We start from the raw sequence: 19,771 nt of genomic DNA on the forward strand, positions 1-19,771 counted from the left end.
ACCTCAATGTGAAGATTTAAATTGAGGTAAAATATATATAACATTCGGAGAAGGCAATGGCAAGCCACTCCAGTACTCTTGCCTAGAAAATCCCATGGATGGAGGAGCCTGGTAGGCTGCAGTCCCTGGGGTCGCTAAGGGTCGGACACGACTGAGCGACTTCACTTTCACTTTTCACTTTCACACATGGGAGAAGGAAATGGCAACCCACTCCAGTGTTCTTGCCTGGAGAATCCCAGGGACGGGGGAGCCTGGTGGGCTTCCGTCTATGGGGTTGCACAGAATCAGACACGACTGAAGTGACGCAGCAGCAGCAGCAGCATATATAACATTTACCGCACATAGTGTTGTGTAACCCATCCCCAGAACTCTTTTTCATTTTGCAAAAATAAAATTCTGTTAAGCAGCTCCCCATTGACCCTCCTCCCAGCCCCTGATAACCAGCATTCTACTTTCTGTCTTCATGAGTTGCTGCTGCTGCTGCTGCTGCTAAGTCACTCCAGTCGTGTCCGACTCTGTGTGACCCCATAGACGGAAGCCCACCAGGCTCCCCCGTCCCTGGGATTCTCCAGGCAAGAACATTGGAGTGGGTTGCCATTTCCTTCTCCAATGTGTGAAAGTGAAAAGTCAAAGTGAAGTCGCTCAGTCGCGTCCAACCCTTAGCGACCCCACGGACTGCAGCCTACCAGGCTCCTCCATCCATGGGATTTTCTAGGCAAGAGTACTGGAGTGGCTTGCCATTGCCTTCTCCGGTCTTTACGAGTTAGACTACTCTTAAGTACTTCATATGCGAGGACTCATCTAATATTTGTCTTTTCGCTCCTGGCTTATTAGAACTTTTAAAGTTGACTGGTTATGGACTTTCCTGATAGTCCAGCCTTCCAGCGTAGGGGTTGCGAGTTTGATACCCAGTCAGGGAGCCAAGATCCCACACGCCTCGTGGTCTACAAATCAAAACATGAAACAGAAGGAATATTGTAACAAATTCAATAAAGACTTTGAAAACGATTTTTTTAAAGCCTTAAAAAAATAAATAGAAAATAAAATTAACTGGCTAGAACTGGAAACAGAAAGCACTGAAACTGGCCCAGGTCTCTCATCTCCTTTTGTTCCTTTTTACCAAGCTCACACGTGGACATGTGCAATTCATCTTCGTGGTTCCAACTCAGTAATTCTCAACCTTCTCACTCAGGGAGCATTTAAAAATTCTCTTGTCCAGGTTCCACTCCCAGATTCATTAAATTTAGAATCTCAGGGAGTGAAGGCTACTGCAAATATCCCAGGCATTTCTAATTTGCATTCAATATTGCCATCCAGTGCCTAGCTGGAGAGCTGAAAGGCAGATGTGTGTGTGTGCTGTGTGCTTAGCTGTTTGCAACTCTTTGCAACCCTGTGGACTTCAGCCCATTAGGTTCCTCTGTCCATGGGGATTCTCCAGGCAAGAATACTAGAGTGGGTTGCCATGCCCTCCTCCAGGGATCTTCCCAACTCAGGGATTGAGCCTAGGTCTCCCGAATTGCACTCAGATTTTTCATCATCTGAAGTGGGGTCTTAGCCACTGAACCACCAAGGAAGTCCCCCAAAGTCCATGATTTTAAAGTCAGACAATTAAAGATTGACCTGAAGCAGAGGGATAGTTTCTGAGCTAAGAAATGGAGCTCCAGGGTTCTGATTATTCCAAGTTACAAACCACTCCCCAAGTACATTTACATTAATTACTAAATGTAAGATATCCAAAGTGAATATGTGTGTGTGCCATTTAGAAGAAAATTCATTACAGCATGTAAAAACTTCCTAAAAGCTTTTTAGGAAGATTTGCTGATTATTTTCATTGTAAAAGAATTACTGATTTTGTAACATCATGTTTTACAAATATGGATAGAAATAACAAAACATAAAAAAATAAAGGAGAGACAAATTAATGCACAGTTTTAGTTGGAGATTTTAAAACTCATTTTTCAGTACTTAAGGAAGTTAATAGGCTTCCTCCCAAAAAAATCATCTTTGTTGTTAATTTCTTAATTTTCATTAAAGGACATCCTCCATATTAACTCAATATTGTTAAATGCTTTGATCCTTGTTTTATGTTCCTGAAATACTTGGAAATTAAGCAACATAATTCTAAATTGCCATAGTCAAAGAAGAAATCCCAAAGAAATTTGGAAAATATTTGAACTCGAGGATAATGAAATCAGAAAATATCAAAATTTGTAGCGTGTAGCTAAAGCACTGATTAAAGGAAAACTTATATCTTTAAATCTTATATTTGAAAAGAATAAAGCTCTAAAGTTAGTAATCTAAACATCATTTAAAGAATATAGGCTTTTAAAGAAGAAAACTTAAAGTGAGTAGTAAAGTAGAAATAATAAAGATATGAGCAAAATTTAACAGACAATAGAGTTACTTTGAACACCTAAGCATTAATTTATGGATCACTAGTTACTTAGCCAAGGTGCTTGGGTGACTAAAAACAACTTTGAAACTGCCCTTTGAAGTGTATTTAGAAAGAAAAAGAAACATTCAAGTTGCCATTAGGGAATGTGATTCAATAAGGAGCATTTAAACATTCCTTTGGAAAAACACAGAGCACCCCACAGTTCAATGCAAAAGCAGCTGAAGTTTCTTGAGTGCTGTAATGTGTCAGTCACTTTAGAAACCTCATTTCATTTACTTCTCACCCAAACCTTATAAGGCAATACGTTATTATCTCTATTTTGTAGGTGAGCAAACTGGGTCTAGGGGAGGTTAAATAATTTCTTCCTGAGCATAAGTTCAAGTCCAGGTCTTTCTGATTCTTTCCCTTATTCTAAGTTATCCCAATCCATTCCTCTAATAACAAATTGCTCACTGACTGCCTGAAGAGCAAATGTGTTTGGGTTCAATTTTGCCCTTAAAATGTTTTCAATATGAATTAGTTGCCAGTGTTTAAACATTTGATTTTACATGAAAGTCTGGATACCCTGTTTGTCTCGAAGAATCAGAAGGTCTGGCAGCCCTGCATCTGAGCTTTTTTTTTTTTAATTTATTTATTTGGCTGAGTCAGGTGGCAGCACTTGGGATCTTTAATTTCAGCATGAGGGATCTAGTTCTCCAACCAGGGGTTGAACCTGGCCCCCCTCCATTGGGAGCACAGAGCCTTACACGCTGAACCACCAGGGAAGTCCCCTGAGGTTTTTTTTAAAATATATATATTTAGTTTTGGCTGTGCTGGGTGTTGGCTGCTGCAAGAGGACTTTCTCTAGTTGCAGCAAGCAGGGGCTACCCTACTTTCTAGTTGTGGTGAGCAGGCTTCTCATTGAGTGGCTTCTCTTGTTGCAGAGCGCAGGCTCTAGGTGGGAGGGCTTCAGCAGTTGTGATGTACAGGCTTAGTTCCCCTGAGGCATGTGGAATCTTCCCAGATCAGGGATCAAACTCGTGTCCCCTGCATTGGCATGTGGATTCTCAACCACTGGACCACCAGGAAAGTCCTCCAGCAGTCCTGAATGCAGGATAAGGCAATGTAACAAGACTGGATGGGTCGCATCCTTAGCTGGGGCCTGAGTCTTTTAGGCTGCCCTGGTTCCCACCCCTCTGTGCTGTATCCTTCACACTCAGGCTTAGGGCTGGTTGCTATTTCTCCCTTCACATGCAGCCCTTGCCACTCATGTATATAACCTGCCTGGCACCTGTTGGCACTGAATTTGCAACCCCTCATTTAGAATTGGGTTTTCCAGGTGGCGCTAGTGGTAAAGAACCCGCCTGTCAATGCAGGAGACCTAAGAGACGCTGGTTTGATCCCTGGGTGGGGAAGATCCCCTGGAAGAGGAAATGAAAACTCACTCCAGTATTCTTGACTGGAGAATCCTATGGACAGAGGAGCCTGGCGGGCTGCAGTCCATGGGGTTGCAAATAGTTGGACACAACTGAAGCAACTTAGCATGTGCACATGCATTTAGAATCCCTTTTCCACATCTCCTGCCCCAGTTCAGATCCCAAACATTCTGGTCCGGTTGGTCCCAAAGCCATTTTTGCATGGTTCCCATTTCCCACAGGGCTTCCCTGATGGCTCAGAGAGTAAAGAATCTGCCTGCAATGCAGGAAACTTGGGTTTGATCCTTGGGTTGGGAAGATCCCTTGGGGAATGGCAACCCACTCCAGTATTCTTGCCTGGAGAGTCCCATGGACAGAGGAGCCTGGCAGGCTAGAGTCCATGGGGTCACAAAGAGCTGGACATGACTGAGTGACTAGCACACACACGTTTCCCAAAGGTAGTTGGGCTAAGTGTGTAGTCACCTTAAAATTTCTGCACAAAACTAATTCTACGATTTCTCTCATTGCTTCCTCACATGTTGGAGGCATTTTCTCTACCTCTGTACTTAATAGCCTGTCTTGCTTTAATTTCTTCCCACTATTGGGGGCTAGGTTTGGTTTGGTGGGCTGGTGGGATTGAAGGCGGAGCCCTCCTGAGCTATGAGTGTCCTATGAGTGGGGATGGAACTAAGGACCAGGGGCTTGGCCAGGGTGTGTCACAGAGAAGGGGATGTGCCTACTTCTTTCTGGCCCAGGAGGAACCGGGTCAATTATTCAGCATCTGGGTACCCATAGAGCCCACAGGATCTCTGCTATTGTCTTCCCAATCCTCCCCCTTGCTGTCCTGCCCCACCCCATCCACCAGAATAGAATGACACCTACTCAGACAATGTGATGCAATTTCTTCATTTTATTAGGAAAGGACAGTGGGCACTGGAGTGGCACCTTCCAGGGTCTAGGAAGGCATGGGGTAGGGGTAACAACAGATGGCTGGCAACTAGAAGGCGCAGCTGGCCTCCCCAAAGCGGCGACACTTCATGACCCGCAGGTATGTCTCCGTCTTGTGCAGGTCCTTCCGGAAGCAGGAGAGCAGACCGTAGTTCTTGAGCAGCGCGTCGTCACTGCGCATGTTTGTGTCAAATTTGTCATAGGTCTGCTTGAGGATCTGTCCAGCCCGGGGGGTGCCATCTTCCAGCTCCTGCCAAGGGAGGGAGAGACAGAGAGGCCGAAGGGCCCTCAGGAGCGGATCCCTCCTGCCCACTCCATTTTCGACCCTCCCCTCTAGGCTTGGAAAAGGGTGAGGAGGGAAGATTCAAAAGGGGGAAAAGTTTCTCCTGGGTCAAGGCTGGACTGCTAGAAAGAGAGAGAGAGCGGGGATCTCTCTCTCCCAGCCCACGTGCGTTCTCCTGGCTAAGCCAGGAGAGGGCGGGCATGGCCCCCAGCATGGAAGGGACCCACAACGCCATCCCCACCCGCATCAGGGCCAGGATGCCTTCCTCCAGGTCCTTCAGCTTCTCATAGACGCGGTCCGAGGTGCCAAACACCAGGCTATTGGTGAACACTCTGCTGAGGAACTGCAGGGGCCCGAGCCACGACTGGATAAGGAGCAGTGAGATGCGAAGCAGCTCCAAGTCCTGCTGGCAGATGGGTGGTCGGTGGGTGCCGCGTGGTTGGTGGGTGCCGCGGGCTCGGGGCAGCCCTGCAAGGTCGGCCTCTGCCCGAGGACCTCCTGCCACCACCGCCAACCATCATCCTCCACTGCCATCCAACACCCTCTGCCACCTCGGGGAGAAGGCTGCCCCAGGCCTGGTGAGGAAAGCTGGGGCAGCCTACTTTGGATGAGGGAGGTCCCCTGCTCCTCGGTCCCAGGTGGCCACTCACTGATTTCTGCTGGGCCTCGTTCTTGCCCGTGGGGGCCGGGATGGTTTCGGAGAAGCAGAAGGCAACCTGGGTGTTCTGGATGGAGTATCTCTGTCCCTCCGGGATATAGGTGCGCTCCTGAGGGAAGAATACACCCACCCAGGTCTAAGTTGGTGCGCGGTTCCCCTCACTGCCTTATTAGGAACCCTCCCCACCCCACACAACCCCATTTCTGCTCCCCTGACCACATCCTTACTTGGATAAAATACCGCTGAACTCCTCAGTTTCCTCCCACTATGTGGAGGGAGCGAGGATTCACCCCTTCCTGCCTCCCCACCCCTAGGACGCATTCCTGGGGAGCTTACAAACTCTTTGAAGGTGTCAGCAGCCAGTTGATGCAGGTGCTGAGCCCGGAGCACAGCGTTGGCAAACAGGCCGGACAAGGACATGGCTGGGAAGGCGCCCACCACCTGAGTCCAGGGCAGGCAGAGCAGGGCGAAAGCCAGGAGCAGGGAGGTCCGGGGGCCTAGGGAGAGACCAGGAGGGCCGCGACGGAGAGGCCCAGGGAGCAAGAAGCCTGATCTCCTGCCAGCCCCCGCCTGCCCTTCCCTCCAGGGACTGAGAACATTTAAAACTTGGCCACACGTCTGGGTGTAGATACCTATGTTCACATTTGGAAGCCCTAAAACCCAAAGCTGTGGACACATCCATCGGCAGGGCCCCCCGCATCACCCCTTTAGGACACGCTAATGGAGGGGATTTTAGCGAGCTTACCTGCAGCCATCATAGCTGGTGAGCTGTCCACAGGACCCTGAGTCGTCTGGTGAACTTGGTCCTGGGATCCTGGAATTGGTCCCTGCTGGGCCCTTTTTATACCCTGGCTGCTTCTCTCTCTCCCTTTCCCCCGACCTGTGCTCTCTATACATTTATGCAAGGAGCACTGGCAGCCTGTGCTAATGGATAATTTAGAACCTCCTCTCACTTGTCCTGTTCCCGTTCCTTCTCTGGGGTCATGTCCCCCAGACTTGTCATCATCCCCTCTCCACTGCCACCAGCCTGAGGGCTGTACACACAGGGTTCAGCTTGAAAGCCCACCCCATTGGTTTTCTTTTTAAGGGGGAGGTAGCAGACGCGAGAGACGCCGGCCCCGGCGGCGCAGATGCGAGAGACGCCGGCCCCGGCGGCGAGACGACGGCCCCCAGACGCAAGAGACGCCGACCCTGGCGGCGTAGACGCGAGAGACGCCGGCCCCCAGACGCAAGAGACGCCGGCCCCGGCGGCGCAGACGCGAGAGACGCCGGCCCCGGCGGCGAGACGCCAGCCCCGGCGGCGCAGACGCGAGAAACGCCGGCCCCCAGACGCGAGAGACGCCGGACGCCGGTCCCCAGACGCGAGAGACGCCGGCCCCCAGACGCGAGAGACGCCGGCCCCGGTGGCGAGACTCCGGCTCCCAGACGCGAGAGACGCCGGCCCCCAGACGCGAGAGACGCCGGCCCCGGCGGCGAGACGCCAGCCCCCGGACGCGAGAGACGCCGGCCCCCAGACGCGAGAGACGCCGGCCCCCAGACGCGAGAGACGCCGGCCCCGGTGGCGAGACTCCGGCTCCCAGACGCGAGAGACGCCGGCCCCCAGACGCGAGAGACGCCGGCCCCGGCGGCGAGACGCCAGCCCCCGGACGCGAGAGACGCCGGCCCCCAGACACGAGAGACGCCAGCCCCGGCGGCGCAGACGCGAGAGACGCCGGCCCCCAGACGCGAGAGACGCCGGCCCCGGTGGCGAGACTCCGGCTCCCAGACGCGAGAGACGCCGGCCACGGCGGCGAGACGCCGGTCCCCAGACGCGAGAGACACCGGCCCCCAGACGCGAGAGAGGCCGGCCCCAGCGGCGCGGACGCGAGAGACGCTGGCCCCGGCGGCGCAGACGCAACCGACCAGGCAAAGAGGCGCGGCTGAGAGGAGCTACCCCACGCCTGAGGCCAGGGCCAGCGGCCGAGAGGAGCCACCCCACGTCCAACAGGGGGGTGGCTGTGCGGGCGCAGGAGGGCCGAGAGGAGCTACTCCACGTTCAAGGTCAGGAGGGGCGGCCTTGAGGAGATACCCCTCACCCAAGGTAAGGTACAGCGGCTGCACTTTGCTGGAGCTTCTGTGAAGAGATTTTCCACGACCAAGGTAAGAGAAACCCAAATAAGACGGTAAGTATTGCGAGGGGGCATCAGAGGGCAGACACACTGAAATCCTAATCACAGGAAACTAGTTGATCTGATCACATGGACCACAGCCGAATGTGGTCCACTGGAGAAGGGAATGGCAAACCACTTCAGTATACTTGCCTTGAGAACCCCATGAACAGTAACAAAGGGCAAAATTATAGGATACTGAAGGAGGAATTCCCCAGGTAGGTAGGTGCCCAGTATGCTACTGGAGATCAGTGGAGAAGTAACTCTAGAAGGAATAAAGGGATGGAGCAAAAGCAAAACCAATACCCAGTTGTGGATGTGACCGATGATAGAAGCAAGGTCTGGTGCTGTAAAGAGCAATATTGCATAGGAACCTGGAATGTTAGGTCCATGAATCAAGGCAAATTGGAAGTGGTCAAACAGGAGATGGCAAGAGTGAACATCCACATTCTAGGAATCAGTGAATTAAAATGGACTGGAATGGGTGAATTTAACTCAGATGACCATTATATCTACTACTGTGGGCAGGAATCCCTTAGAAGAATTGGAGTAGCCATCATGGTCAACAAAAGAGTCCGAAATACAGTACTTGGATGCAATCTTAAAAACGACAGAATGATTTCTGTTCGTTTCCAAGGCAAACCATTCAATATTACAGTAATCCAGGCCTATGCCCCAACCAGTAACGCTGAAGAAGCCGAAGTTGAACGGTTCTATGAAGACCTACAAGACCTTTTAGAACTAACACCCAAAAAAGATGTCCTTTTCATTATAGGGGACTGGAATGCAAAAGTAGGAAGTCAAGAAACACCTGGAATAACAGGCAAATTTGGCCTTGGAGCACGGAATGAAGCAGGGCAAAGGCTAATAGAGTTTTGTCAAGAGAACGCACTGGTCATAGCAAACACCCTCTTCCAACAACACAAGAGAAGACTCTACACATGGACATCACCAGATGGTCAACACCGAAATCAGATTGATTATATTCTTTGCAGCCAAAGATGGAGAAGCTGTATACAGTTAGCAAAAACAAGACCAGGAGCTGACTGTGGCTCAGATCATGAACTCCTTATTGCCAAATTCAGACTTACATTGAAGAAAGTAGGGAAAACCACTAGACCATTCAGGTATGACCTAAATCAAATCCCTTATGATTATACAGTGGAAGTGAGGAATAGATTTAAGGGACTAGATCGGATAGATAGAGTGCCTGATGAACTCTGGACGGAGGTTCGTGACATTGTACAGGAGACAGGGACCAAGACCATCCCCATGGAAAAGAAATGCAAAAAAGCAAAATGGCTGTCTGAGGAGGCCTTACAAATAGCTGTGAAAAGAAGAGAAGCGAAAAGCAAAGGAGAAAAGGAAAGATATAAGCATCTGAATGCAGAGTTCCAAAGAATAGCAAGGAGAGATAAGAAAGCCTTCCTCAGTGATCAATGCAAAGAAATAGAGGAAAACAACAGAATAGGAAAAACAAGAGATCTCTTCAAGAAAATTAGAGATTCCAAGGGAACATTTCATGCAAAGATGGGCTTGATAAAGGACAGAAATGGTAGGGACCTAACAGAAGCAGAAGATATTAAGAAGAGGTGGCAAGAATACACAGAAGAACTGTACAAAAAAGATCTTCATGAGCAAGCTAGTCACGATAACGTGATCACTGACCTAGAGCCAGACATCTTGGAATGTGAAGTCAAGTGGGCCTTAGAAAGCATCACTACGAACAAAGCTAGTGGTGGTGATGGAATTCCAGTTGAGCTATTTCAAATCTTGAAAGAGGATGCTGTGAAAGTGCTGCACTCAATATGCCAGCAAATTTGGAAAACTCAGCAGTGGCCACAGGACTGGAAAAGGTCAGTCTTCATTCCAATCCCAAAGAAAGGGAATGCCAAAGAATGCTCAAACTACTGCACAATTGCACTCATCTCACACGCTAGTAAAGTCATGATCAAAATTCTCCAAGCCAGGCTTCAGCAATATGTGAACCGTGAACTCCCAGATGTTCAAGCAGGTTTTAGAAAAGGCAGAGGCACCAGAGATCAAATTGCCAACATCCGCTGGATCATGGAGAAAGCAAGAGAGTTCCAGAAAAACATCTATTTCTGCTTCATTGACTATGTCAAAGCCTTTGACTGTGTGGATCACAACAAACTGTGGAAAATTCTTAAAGAGATGGGAATCCCAGACCACCTGACCTGCCTCTTGAGAAACCTGTATGCAGGTCAGGAAGCAACAGTCAGAACTGTACATGGAACAACCGACTGGTTCCAAATAGGAAAAGGAGTGCGTCAAGGCTGTGTATTGTCACCTTGCTTATTTAACTTATATGCAGAGTACATCATGAAGAACGCTGGGCTGGAAGAAGCACAAGCTGGAATCAAGATTGCTGGGAGAAATATCAATAATCTCACTTATGCAGATGACACCACCCTTATGGCAGAAAGTGAAGAGGAACTCAAAAGCCTCTTGATGAAAGTGAAAGAGGAGAGTGAAAAGGTTGGCTTGAAGCTCAACATTCAGAAAACAAAGATCGTGGCATCTGGTCCCATCACTTCATGGGAAACAGATGGAAAAACAGTGGAAACAGTGTCAGACTTTATTTTTGGGGGCTCCAAAATCACTGCAGATGCTGATTGCAGCCATGAAATTAAAAGACGCTTACTCCTTGGAAGGAAAGTTATGACCAACCTTGATAGTGTATTGAAAAGCAGAGACATTACTTTGCCAACAAAGGTCCGTCTAGTCAAGGCTATGGTTTTTCCCGTGGTCATGTATGGATGTGAGAGTTGGACTGTGAAGAAAGCTGATCGCCGAAGAATTGATGCTTTTGAACTGTGGTGTTGGAGAAAACTCTTGAGAGTCCCTTGTACCTCAAGGAGATCCAACCAGTCCATTCTAAGGGAGATCGATCCTGGGTGTTCATTGGAAGGACTGATGCTAAAGTTGAAACTGCAATACTTTGGCCACCTCATGCAACGAGTTGACTCACTGGAAAACACTCTGATGCTGGGAAAGGTTGAGGGTGGGAGGAGAAGGGGACGACCGAGAATGAGATGGCTGGATGGCATCACTGACTCTGTGGACATGAATTTGAGTGAACTCCAGGAGTTGGTGATGGACAGGGAGGCCTGGCATGCTGTGATTCATGGGGTCGCGGAGAGTCGGACACGACTGAGCGACTGAACTGAACTGAACTGAGCAGAAGCGAATGGGCTTCCCAGGTGGCTCAGTCCTAAAGAATCCGGCTGCCAATGCAGGAGACTCAGGTTCAATCCCTGGATAAGAAAGATCCCTTGGAGAAGAGAATGGCAACCCACCCCAGTATTCTTGCCTAGAAAATCCCGAGGACAGGGGAGCCTGGTGGGCAACAGTCTCAGTTCAGTTCAGTTCAGTTGATCAGTTGTCCGACTCCTTGCAACCCCAAGAATGTAGCACGCCAGGCCTCCCCATCCATCACCAACTCCTGGAACTTGCTCAAACTCATGTCCATTGCGTCAGTGATGGCATCCAACCATCTCACCCTTTGTCATCCCCTTCTGCTGCCCTCAATCTTTCCCAGCATCAGGGTCTTTTCCAAAGATTCAGTTCTTCACATCAGGTGGCCAAAGTATTGGAGTTTCAGCTTCAGCATCATTCCTTCCAATGAATATTCAGGACTGATTTTCTTTTAAGATGGACTGGTTGGATCTCCTTTCAGTCCAAGGGACTTTCAAGAGTCTTCTCCAACACCACAGTTCAAAAGTGTCTCTTTTGAACTTCAGCGCTCAGCTTTCTTTATAGTTTAACTCTCACATCCATACATGACTACTGGAAAAACCATAGCTTTGACTAGATGGACCTTTGTTGGCAAAGTAATGTCTCTACTTTTTAGTATGCTGTCTAGGTTGGTCATAGCTTTTCTTCCAAGGAGGAAGCATCTTTTAATTTCATGGCTGCAGTCACCATCAGCAGTGATTTTGGAGCCCCCAAAATAAAGTCTGTCACTGTTTCCATTGCTTCCCCATCTATTTGCCATGAAGTGATGGGACCGGATGCCATGATCTTCATTTTTTGAATGCTGAGTTTTAAGCCAACTTTTTCACTCTCCTCTTTCACTTTCACTTTTAGTTTTTTCACTTTTAGTAGTTCTTCTCTTTCTATCATAAGGGTGGTGTCATCTGCATACCTGAGGTTATTGATATTCCTCCCAGAAATCTTGATTCCAGCTTGTGCTTCATCCAGCCCTTCATTTCACACAATGTACTCTGCATATAAGTTAAATAAGCAGGGTGACAATATACAGCCTTGACATACTCCTTTCCCAATTTGGAACCAGTCGGTTGTTCCATGTCTGGTTCTAACTGTTGCTTCTTGACCTGCATACAGATTTCTCAGTAGGCAGGTAAGGTAGTCTGGTATTTCCAACTGTTTAAAAATTTTTGACAATTTGTCAAAGGCTTTTCGACAGTCAAAGACTGTGGTATAGTCAGTAAAGAGAAGTAGATGTTTTTCTGGAACTCTGTTGCTTTATTTGTGATCTAACAGATGTTGGCAATCTGATCTCTGGTTCCTCTGCCTTTTCTAAATCCACCTTGAACATCTGGAAGTTCATGGTTCACATACTGTTGAAGCCTGGCTTGGAGAATTTTGAGCATTATTTTGCAAGCGTGTGAGATGAGTGCAATTGTGCAGTAGTTTGAACATTCTTTGACATTGCCTTTCTTTGGGATTGGAATGAAAACTGACCTTTTCCAGTCCTGTGGCCACTGCTGAGTTTTCCAAATTTGCTGGCATATTGAGTTTAAACCATCATCTTTTAGGATTTGAAATAACTCAACTGGAATTCCATCACCTCCACTAGCTTTGTTCGTAGTGATGCTTTCTAAGGCCCACTTGACTTCATATTCCAGAATGTCTGGCTCTAGGTGAGTGATCACACCATCGTGGTTATCTGGGTCATGAAGGGTTTTTTTGTATAGTTCTTCTGTGTATTCTTGCCACCTCTTCTTATTATTGTCTGCTTCTATTAGGTCCCTACCATTTCTGTCCTTTATTGTACCCGTTTTTGCATGAAATGTTCCCTTCGTATCTCTAATTTTGTTGAAGAGATCTCTAGTCTTTCCTATTCTATTATTTTCCTCTATTTCTTTGCACTGATCACTGAGGAAAATTTTCTTATCTCTCCTTGCTATTTTTTGGAACTCTGTATTCAGATAGGTATCTTTCCTTTTCTCCTTTGCCTTTAGCTTATCTTCTTTCCTCAGCTAAGGCCTCCTCAGACAACCATTTTGCCTTTTTACATTTCTTTTTCTTGGGGATGGTCTTGATCCCTGCCTCCTGTACAATGTCATGAATCTCTGTCCATTGTTCTTCTGGCACTCTGTCTATCATATCTAATCACTTGAATCTATTTCTCACTTTTACAGTGTAATCATAAGGGATTTGATTTAGGTCGTACCTGAATAGTCTAGTGGTTTTCCCTACTTTCTTCAATTTAAGTCTGAATTTGGCAATAAGGAGTTCATGATCTGAGCCACAGTCAGCTCCCAGTCTTGTTTTTGCTGACTGTATAGAGCTTCTCTATCTTTGGCTGCAAAGAATATAATCAATCTGATTTTAGTATTGACCATCTGGTGATGGCCATGTGTAGAGTCTTCTCTTGTGTTGTTGGAAAAGGGTGTTTGCTGTGACCAGTGCATTCTCTTGGCAAAACGGTTAGCCTTTGCCCTGATTCATTTTGTATTCCAAGGCCAAATTTGCCTGTTACTCCAGGCAGCAGCCTTGTCTAACTCATGAACCACAGCCTTGTCTTACTTAGTGAAACTATGAGCCATGCTGTGTAGGGCCACCCAAGACAGACGGGTCATGGTGGAGAGTTCTGACAAAGCATGGTCCACTGGAGAAGGGAATGGCATACTTCTGTATTCTTGCCTTGAGAACCCCATGAACAGTATGAAAATTCAAAAAGATATGACAATGAACTCCCCAGGTCGGTAGGTGGCCAATATGCTACTGGAGAAGAGTGGAGAAATAACTCCAGAAAGCAGGAAGAGATGGAGCCAAAGCAAAAATGGCACCCAGTTGTAGATGTGACTGGTGATGGAAGCAAGGTCCGGTGCTGTAAAGAGCAATATCGCATAGGAACCTGGAATGTTAGGTCCGTGAATCAAGGTAAATTGGAAGTGGTCAAACAGGAGATGGCAAGAGTGAACATCGACATTTTAGATATCAGTGAAAAATGGACTGGAATGGGTGAATTGAACTCAGATGACAATTATGTCTACTATTGTGGGCAAGAATCCCTTAGAAGAAATGGAGTAGCCCTCATAGTCAATTAAAGAGTCGGAAATGCAGTACTTGGATGCAATCTCAAAAATGACAGAATGATCTCTGTTCGTTTCCAAGGCAACCCATTGAATATCATAGTAATCCAAGTCTATGCCCCGTGAAGAAGCTGAAATTGAACGGTTCTGTGAAGACCTACAAGACGTTTTAGCAGTAACACCCAAAAGAGATGTCCTTTTCATCATAGTCGACGGGGCCGCAAAAGAGTCGGACCCACGACTGAGCTACTAAACAAAAACAAGCAGAAGGGAGTGCCCCGAGCCCAGGCACAACTCTGGCAGGGTGTCACTGTGGGGTTGTTCCCCAGGGTGAGGGAGGCCCGAGCTGGCCCCCTGAAGGAAGTGTTATCTCAGGATGGATGTACCTTGAGAGCTATGTGGATGCATCCTCACTCTCTACCCACTTCCTCCTCCCTGTAACGTTCCTTTCCATCCACCAGAGGGAATGTGTGTTTGGAGAAAGGGAGCCAAGGATAGCAATAGATTCTGAGGTTTCTGGGCACAAGTTCCTCCTTCGCTCCATCACCTTCCTCCTGCCACCTGATCCAGACTGAGGTGGATGCAGTGCTAACCCGTGACCGTTAGAGGGCTTCAGCCCCACATGTCCCTTTTCCTGAAGGTCCCTGCTCTGGCAGGTGGGTGGGGGCAAAGGATGGAAACTTGAGGCTTTGCCCCTACTCCTCAGATGTGCTGCAGAAATCCCAGGAACAGACACTGCCCACAAGTGCTTGCTCCCGTAGCTCTGTTACCATCAGAGTATCTCAGTTGGAAGAGCCCTTGAAGGCTTGAGTCCCACCCCCAGCACTGGAGTATAGCATCCTGAAAAACTGCTCTTCTAGTCATTGTCGTCTCCTCCCAGTCTTTCTCCTCCTCCTCTTGGTATCTGTATAGAGCTTATCAGGCTGTGAAAAGCATGCAGTCCCACGTTGGACCTTCAGGACTATCTTGTGAAGGAGGTACGGTTATCACCCCATTTTACAGAGGGGGAGACTGAGGCTCAAAGGGGCATACTTACAAGAGCTACTTCAGCCAAGACAGCAAATCTCCAGATGCTTCCTCTTCTCATGTTGCAGCACTCCAGGTCCTTTGTTCAAAGCAGACTGAGTGGGTGCCACTCTGCATTTTTAGCTTCCTGATCACAAGGATTCTGCCTCTAGTCACAAGAGTCTCATTTTGTTCTCCCTTCAGAGGTGTTTGTCATTGTCCAGGTGAGACCGGCCCAGAGACACGGGATGTGTGGCAGAGACCACACAGCAAGGCAAGGCCTGTGTCAGGAAGGCTAGAACTACAAACTTCCTGCCTCTTGGTGCCCAGAATTGGGGCTATTTCAGCATCCAGAAGTCACCAGCATTGAATTGTCCTCAAGGATAAGAGCAGGAAAGAACATATTCCCCTCCATTTAAACCTTCCACCCCTTGAGTCTAAATACATTAGCACTTGACCCTGTGGGAAAGCAAGAAAGAAGCAAACCTTTTTAGAGGTGGTTGGTGATGGTGTTGCCAACCAGTGTTGAAAAGTTATACCCTCATGGTCCAGAACTTGAGGGCTTGCACCTTGTGACCTCCCCCTTTTAAGACCAGAAGACAGAGCTCTCTTTTTTCCCCCTCATTCCTGAACCATCACCCAACCGTGCCCCTGATTCTTTATCTGCTACCAAGGGCACGGGGACCTGTGGGAACTGTCCCAGGCTCAACTATAGGAGGACCAGAGGGAGAGTCATGAAAGAAACAGTCTCTGGGACTTCCCTGATGGTCCAGTGACTAAGACTCCATGCTCCCAATGCAGGGGTCCTGGGTTTAATCCTTGGTTGGGGAACTCAATCCCACATGCTGCAACTAAAGATTCTGTAAGCCGCAATTAAGACCCCCTGCAGCCAAATAACGGAAAAGGCAAATGGCAAGCCACTCCAGTACTCTTGCCTGGAAAATCCCATGGACAGAGGAGCCTGGTAGGCTTCAGTCCATGGGGTCGCTACAAGTCAGATGACTGAGCGACTTCACTTTCACTTTTCACTTTAACATTGGAGAGGGAAATGGCAACCCACTCCAATGTTCTTGCCTGGAGAATCCCAGGGACAGGGCAGCCTGGTGGGCTGCTGTCTATGGGGTCACACAGAGTCGGACATGACTGAAGTGACTTAGCAGCAGCAGCCAGATAAAATAACTTTATTTAAAGAAAGAAAGAAACTGGCTCTGATGAAGGTAGGGCCACAGGAAAAGTATGTGCTCAGTCGCTCAGTCATGTCTGACTCTTTGCAACCCTGTGGACTGTAGCCTGCTCTTCTCCTCTGTCCATGGGATTTCCCAGGCAAGAATACTGGAGTGGGTTGCCATTTCCCATTTCAGGGGATCTTCCCGACCCAAGGATCGAACCCACGTCTCCTGCATTGGCAGGTGGGTTCTTTACCTCTGTGCTGCCTGGGAAGCCCACAGGAAAGGAGAGGACGCCCTTTTCCTCTACTTCTGGTTCCACCAAAGGGGAGGAGCCAGGTGGAAAGTGGAGGAGGGTCTCTGAGCCCCGCACAGCATTTTACCTCGTCTGCCACTTCTTCCTTCTAGGCCACCCGGGGGAAGCAGCACTGAGGTGGAAGCTCCCATGACGGGCTTCTAGCTAATACTGGGGGGACTAGTATGTGAGTTGTGGGCCACAGGAGAAGCCTCAGGCCTTCCCTAGGAGTGAGGGTGCAGGAGCCCGAGTTGGGGATTGCTCAAGAGCCACACAAGGTGGGCACAGGTGAAGAGTGCTGACTCCAGGCAGGTGACTGCCAAGAACAGGTGGGACCAGTTAGAGTAGGGGAGTGTCTCCTCTCACCAGCCCACTTCTGGTTGGCGAGAGGATCCTGGGGACCCCTGGGATCCACCTTTCTCAGAACTGGATGGTGTGGGGGTGCATACTGGTGATCCTCTTCTCTATAAAATCTTTTTCAGGACCTTGAGTAATGAAGACACACACATAAGTCATTGCTAGTAGAAGATAAAACTTTGAATTAGACTTGGGATTTTATTGCCCTTGCTAGGGAGTCACTCACCCTTTCTTGGGGCATGACCTGGGGCCAGACCCCCAGTTTCTCCAGTTTCAGAGACTGCCGGGCAATGGCCTCTGCATGGTGGCCAGTGGGGAGAGACTGTGATCAGCTTCTCCAGGGCCAGGCCTATAGGGTTAGAGATGAATTCCCCCATCATCTTGGAATCCATGAATTTCAGCGTGTCTGGTAGCCCTTCATATTTTCGGATTTGATCGTCCCTGGGGTTCTCTGTACCCATCATGGACACTCACAGATTTACTCTTGATCTGAGTATTAGTCGCTCAGTCATGCCTGACTCTCCACAACCCAATGGACTGTAGCTCACCAGGCTCCTCTGTCTGTGGAATTCTCCAGGCAAGAATACTGGAGTGGGTTGCCATTTCCTCCTCCAGGGGATCTTCCCAACCCAGGGATCAAACCCAGGCCTCCTGCACTGCAGGCTGATTCTTTCTGTCTGAACCACCAGGAAAGCCCACTCTTGATCTGAAAGTGGCCTCTTTCAGGTTTCAAGAGCCCCTCCAAGGTTCAAGTCCACTTGGCTTGGGGCCATCTCATTATTTAGAGTCATACTTGCCCTGGTCTTCCAGAGAGCCGCAAAGGGACTGGCGGTGGTTCTCTCCATTTCCCTCTTGTCACCTGAGGTCCATGCTTCCCACCTCGAGCTCTGTTCTGCCTTCCTTGAGTCCAGAGGCTGGGATTGCCCCCAGGATACGCGCCACTTCCTCTTTGACTCCAGCACAAGTCTGATGGCTGAGTGGATCACAGCTCATTGAGTCAACGTCTTTAAGAATGTTACGTAGGGATTCTCAAAGGCTTCTCCAGGGGATGTGTGTGAGGCCAACATTTCTGAGCACTTTCCATGTGCCAGGCGCTGTCCTGAGTGATGTGGGGAGGGTTGTATGAGGATATATCCTTCATACAAGGATACTCAGGCTCAGAGATGAGTAGTTTTCCTGAAGTCTCTCAGCTCCTGAGTGATAGCAGCCCAAGGTCCCAGTCTTTCATGGTGCCAAGCTCTTTAGAAGCCTCACCTAGGAAAGATGGTAGCACAGCTGGGGATGGACAGAACTATCCTTAGCGCAGAGCTGGCAGGGTGGGATCAAGTCCCCACTCAGAAAATGTTCAATAGGACTTGCCTGGCAATTCAGTGGTTCAGTTCAGTTCAGTAGCTCAGTCATATCCGACTCTTTGCGACCCAGTGGTTAAGACTCCCTGTTTCCAGTGCAGGGTACATGGGTTTGATCCCTGGCCAACATCCCGCATGTTCAAGGAGCTTCAGCCCAGAATGAGGTCCACAGAACAGGTACCAAGAAAAACAGCAGAGAAAAAACAACCCGATGTAGCCCAGTTTAATGAACCAGGTCACATCAGCCTTCACATTTCTGTTGCACGTTTCAGTGTGCATTGCGTTTTCACTTCCTTTATCTCATCGGACCCTCGGGTTTGCCAGAGGATTCAAGCATGGAGGAAAGGCCCAGGAGGGCTCTGGAGTGGGGGTGGGGAAGGTGAGGGCAGGCACCCCTGCGAGTTGATGGGGGTGTTGTTTACAATGGGTGAGGATCTCTGAACAATCTAGAAGTGCAAAACAATCTACATCACTGGACCTGCTGGGTAGTTTCACCTTGGGGATGACTCCCCAGGGGGACAAGCCCATTGAGAATGAAGTAGTAGGTATCGGGGTGTGTCCAGCAGCTGTGGGAAGTCTGAGGTGCTTTCCTGATTGGTGCTGTCAACTGGAAATAACCTCTGCCTCCTTCTGCCTTATTCTGAGGTTGTTTGTGAACATCGTACCCCCACAGGGGAAAGTAAGCTCTTTGAGGCTGGATTCGTGCCTTTGATCCCTTCATTCATTCACTGATTTTCTTATTTGTACATTGACCAATTCAATAAGCAGTAGCCGTACCTTCCATGTGCCGGGCATCCATGTACCAGGCAGATGGGCAGACCTAGATAAGCAAAGGACACCACCTTTTCTCTGCTGGAGTTTACAGTCTATGGGAAAAAGAGACAATAGCAAACAAATACCTAACAGTAACATGTATCCAGAAATTTCGCATTGTGAAAACTACCATGAAAGAAAGAGCTAAGAAGTGAGAGTGTAGCTCTGGGGAGAGGGGAGGGACTTGGCAGCTGGAACCACATTCCCAGGCCCAGGAACCTCAACAAGCATCCGCCGAGTGGACTGAGTGGATGGAAGGACAGTGTCAAGGAAAGAAACTCGAATATTCCCCCCGGCCAGGAATGGCCAGGCAGGCCACGCTGTGTCTGTAGAATGAATTTCGCATAAAAAGTGTGGAAAGAATGACACCGTGGGATCTTGCAACACACAGCAATACGCACCTGAACAAATTCAAATGTCAAAAGGGGACGGGTTGGCATGCATATGCTGAGGGCAAGCACACAGATGTTCAGTAGACCCACAGCTCGCAGAACCTGAGCCCCAGACGGGACCTCACGAGGCGTCTGGCCGCCCACTCCTGCCACGTGAGAAAGTGATCTTAGGGTTGAACAGAACAATGTCTTTTATTATTATTGTTTGAAAAGTACATTAGGATCTGCATAAATGTGTTTTAACAAACTACACTCTGAATTCAG

General features: G+C 48.7%; 1 protein-coding gene across 2 annotated transcripts; it reads right to left on the reverse strand.

The window, feature by feature from the left end:
- Nucleotides 1-4,690: 4,690 nt before the first annotated feature.
- On the reverse strand, nucleotides 4,691-15,520 carry GH1 (growth hormone 1). 2 transcript variants are annotated; one of them, XM_088828570.1, is made up of 5 exons: nucleotides 15,167-15,520; nucleotides 6,015-6,175; nucleotides 5,671-5,787; nucleotides 5,262-5,423; nucleotides 4,691-4,987 (listed from the first exon to the last, which is right to left on the reverse strand). In XM_088828570.1, the coding sequence occupies exons 2-5, from the start codon at nucleotides 6,096-6,098 to the stop codon at nucleotides 4,787-4,789; spliced, it is 564 nt and encodes a 187-aa protein (XP_088684696.1). In that variant the 5' UTR covers nucleotides 6,099-6,175; nucleotides 15,167-15,520; the 3' UTR covers nucleotides 4,691-4,786. The 2 variants fall into 2 exon arrangements, with proteins under 2 accessions (XP_088684696.1, XP_088684695.1); XM_088828569.1 differs by lacking the exon at nucleotides 15,167-15,520 and having other exon boundaries at nucleotides 6,015-6,564.
- Between the last annotated feature and the right edge of the window lie 4,251 nt (nucleotides 15,521-19,771).

This window comes from Moschus berezovskii, chromosome 20, assembly GCF_049115385.1.
Source record: "Moschus berezovskii isolate FMDL1 chromosome 20, NW_MosBer_1.0, whole genome shotgun sequence".
In the NCBI taxonomy this organism is placed as follows: Eukaryota; Metazoa; Chordata; class Mammalia; order Artiodactyla; family Moschidae; genus Moschus; species Moschus berezovskii.

What these genes read in the sequence shown, in the direction of transcription:
- GH1 (XM_088828569.1), bottom strand. Translation starts at nt 6,356, where the DNA reads ATGTGTCCACAGCTTTGGGTTTTAGGGCTTCCAAATGTGAACATAGGT. An exon ending in CTGACACCTTCAAAGAGTTT is followed by an intron (nt 5,788 to 6,014) that starts GTAAGCTCCCCA and finishes TTCTTCCCTCAG; the next exon opens with GAGCGCACCTATATCCCGGA. An exon ending in GCATCCTGGCCCTGATGCGG is followed by an intron (nt 4,988 to 5,261) that starts GTGGGGATGGCG and finishes CTCCCTTGGCAG; the next exon opens with GAGCTGGAAGATGGCACCCC.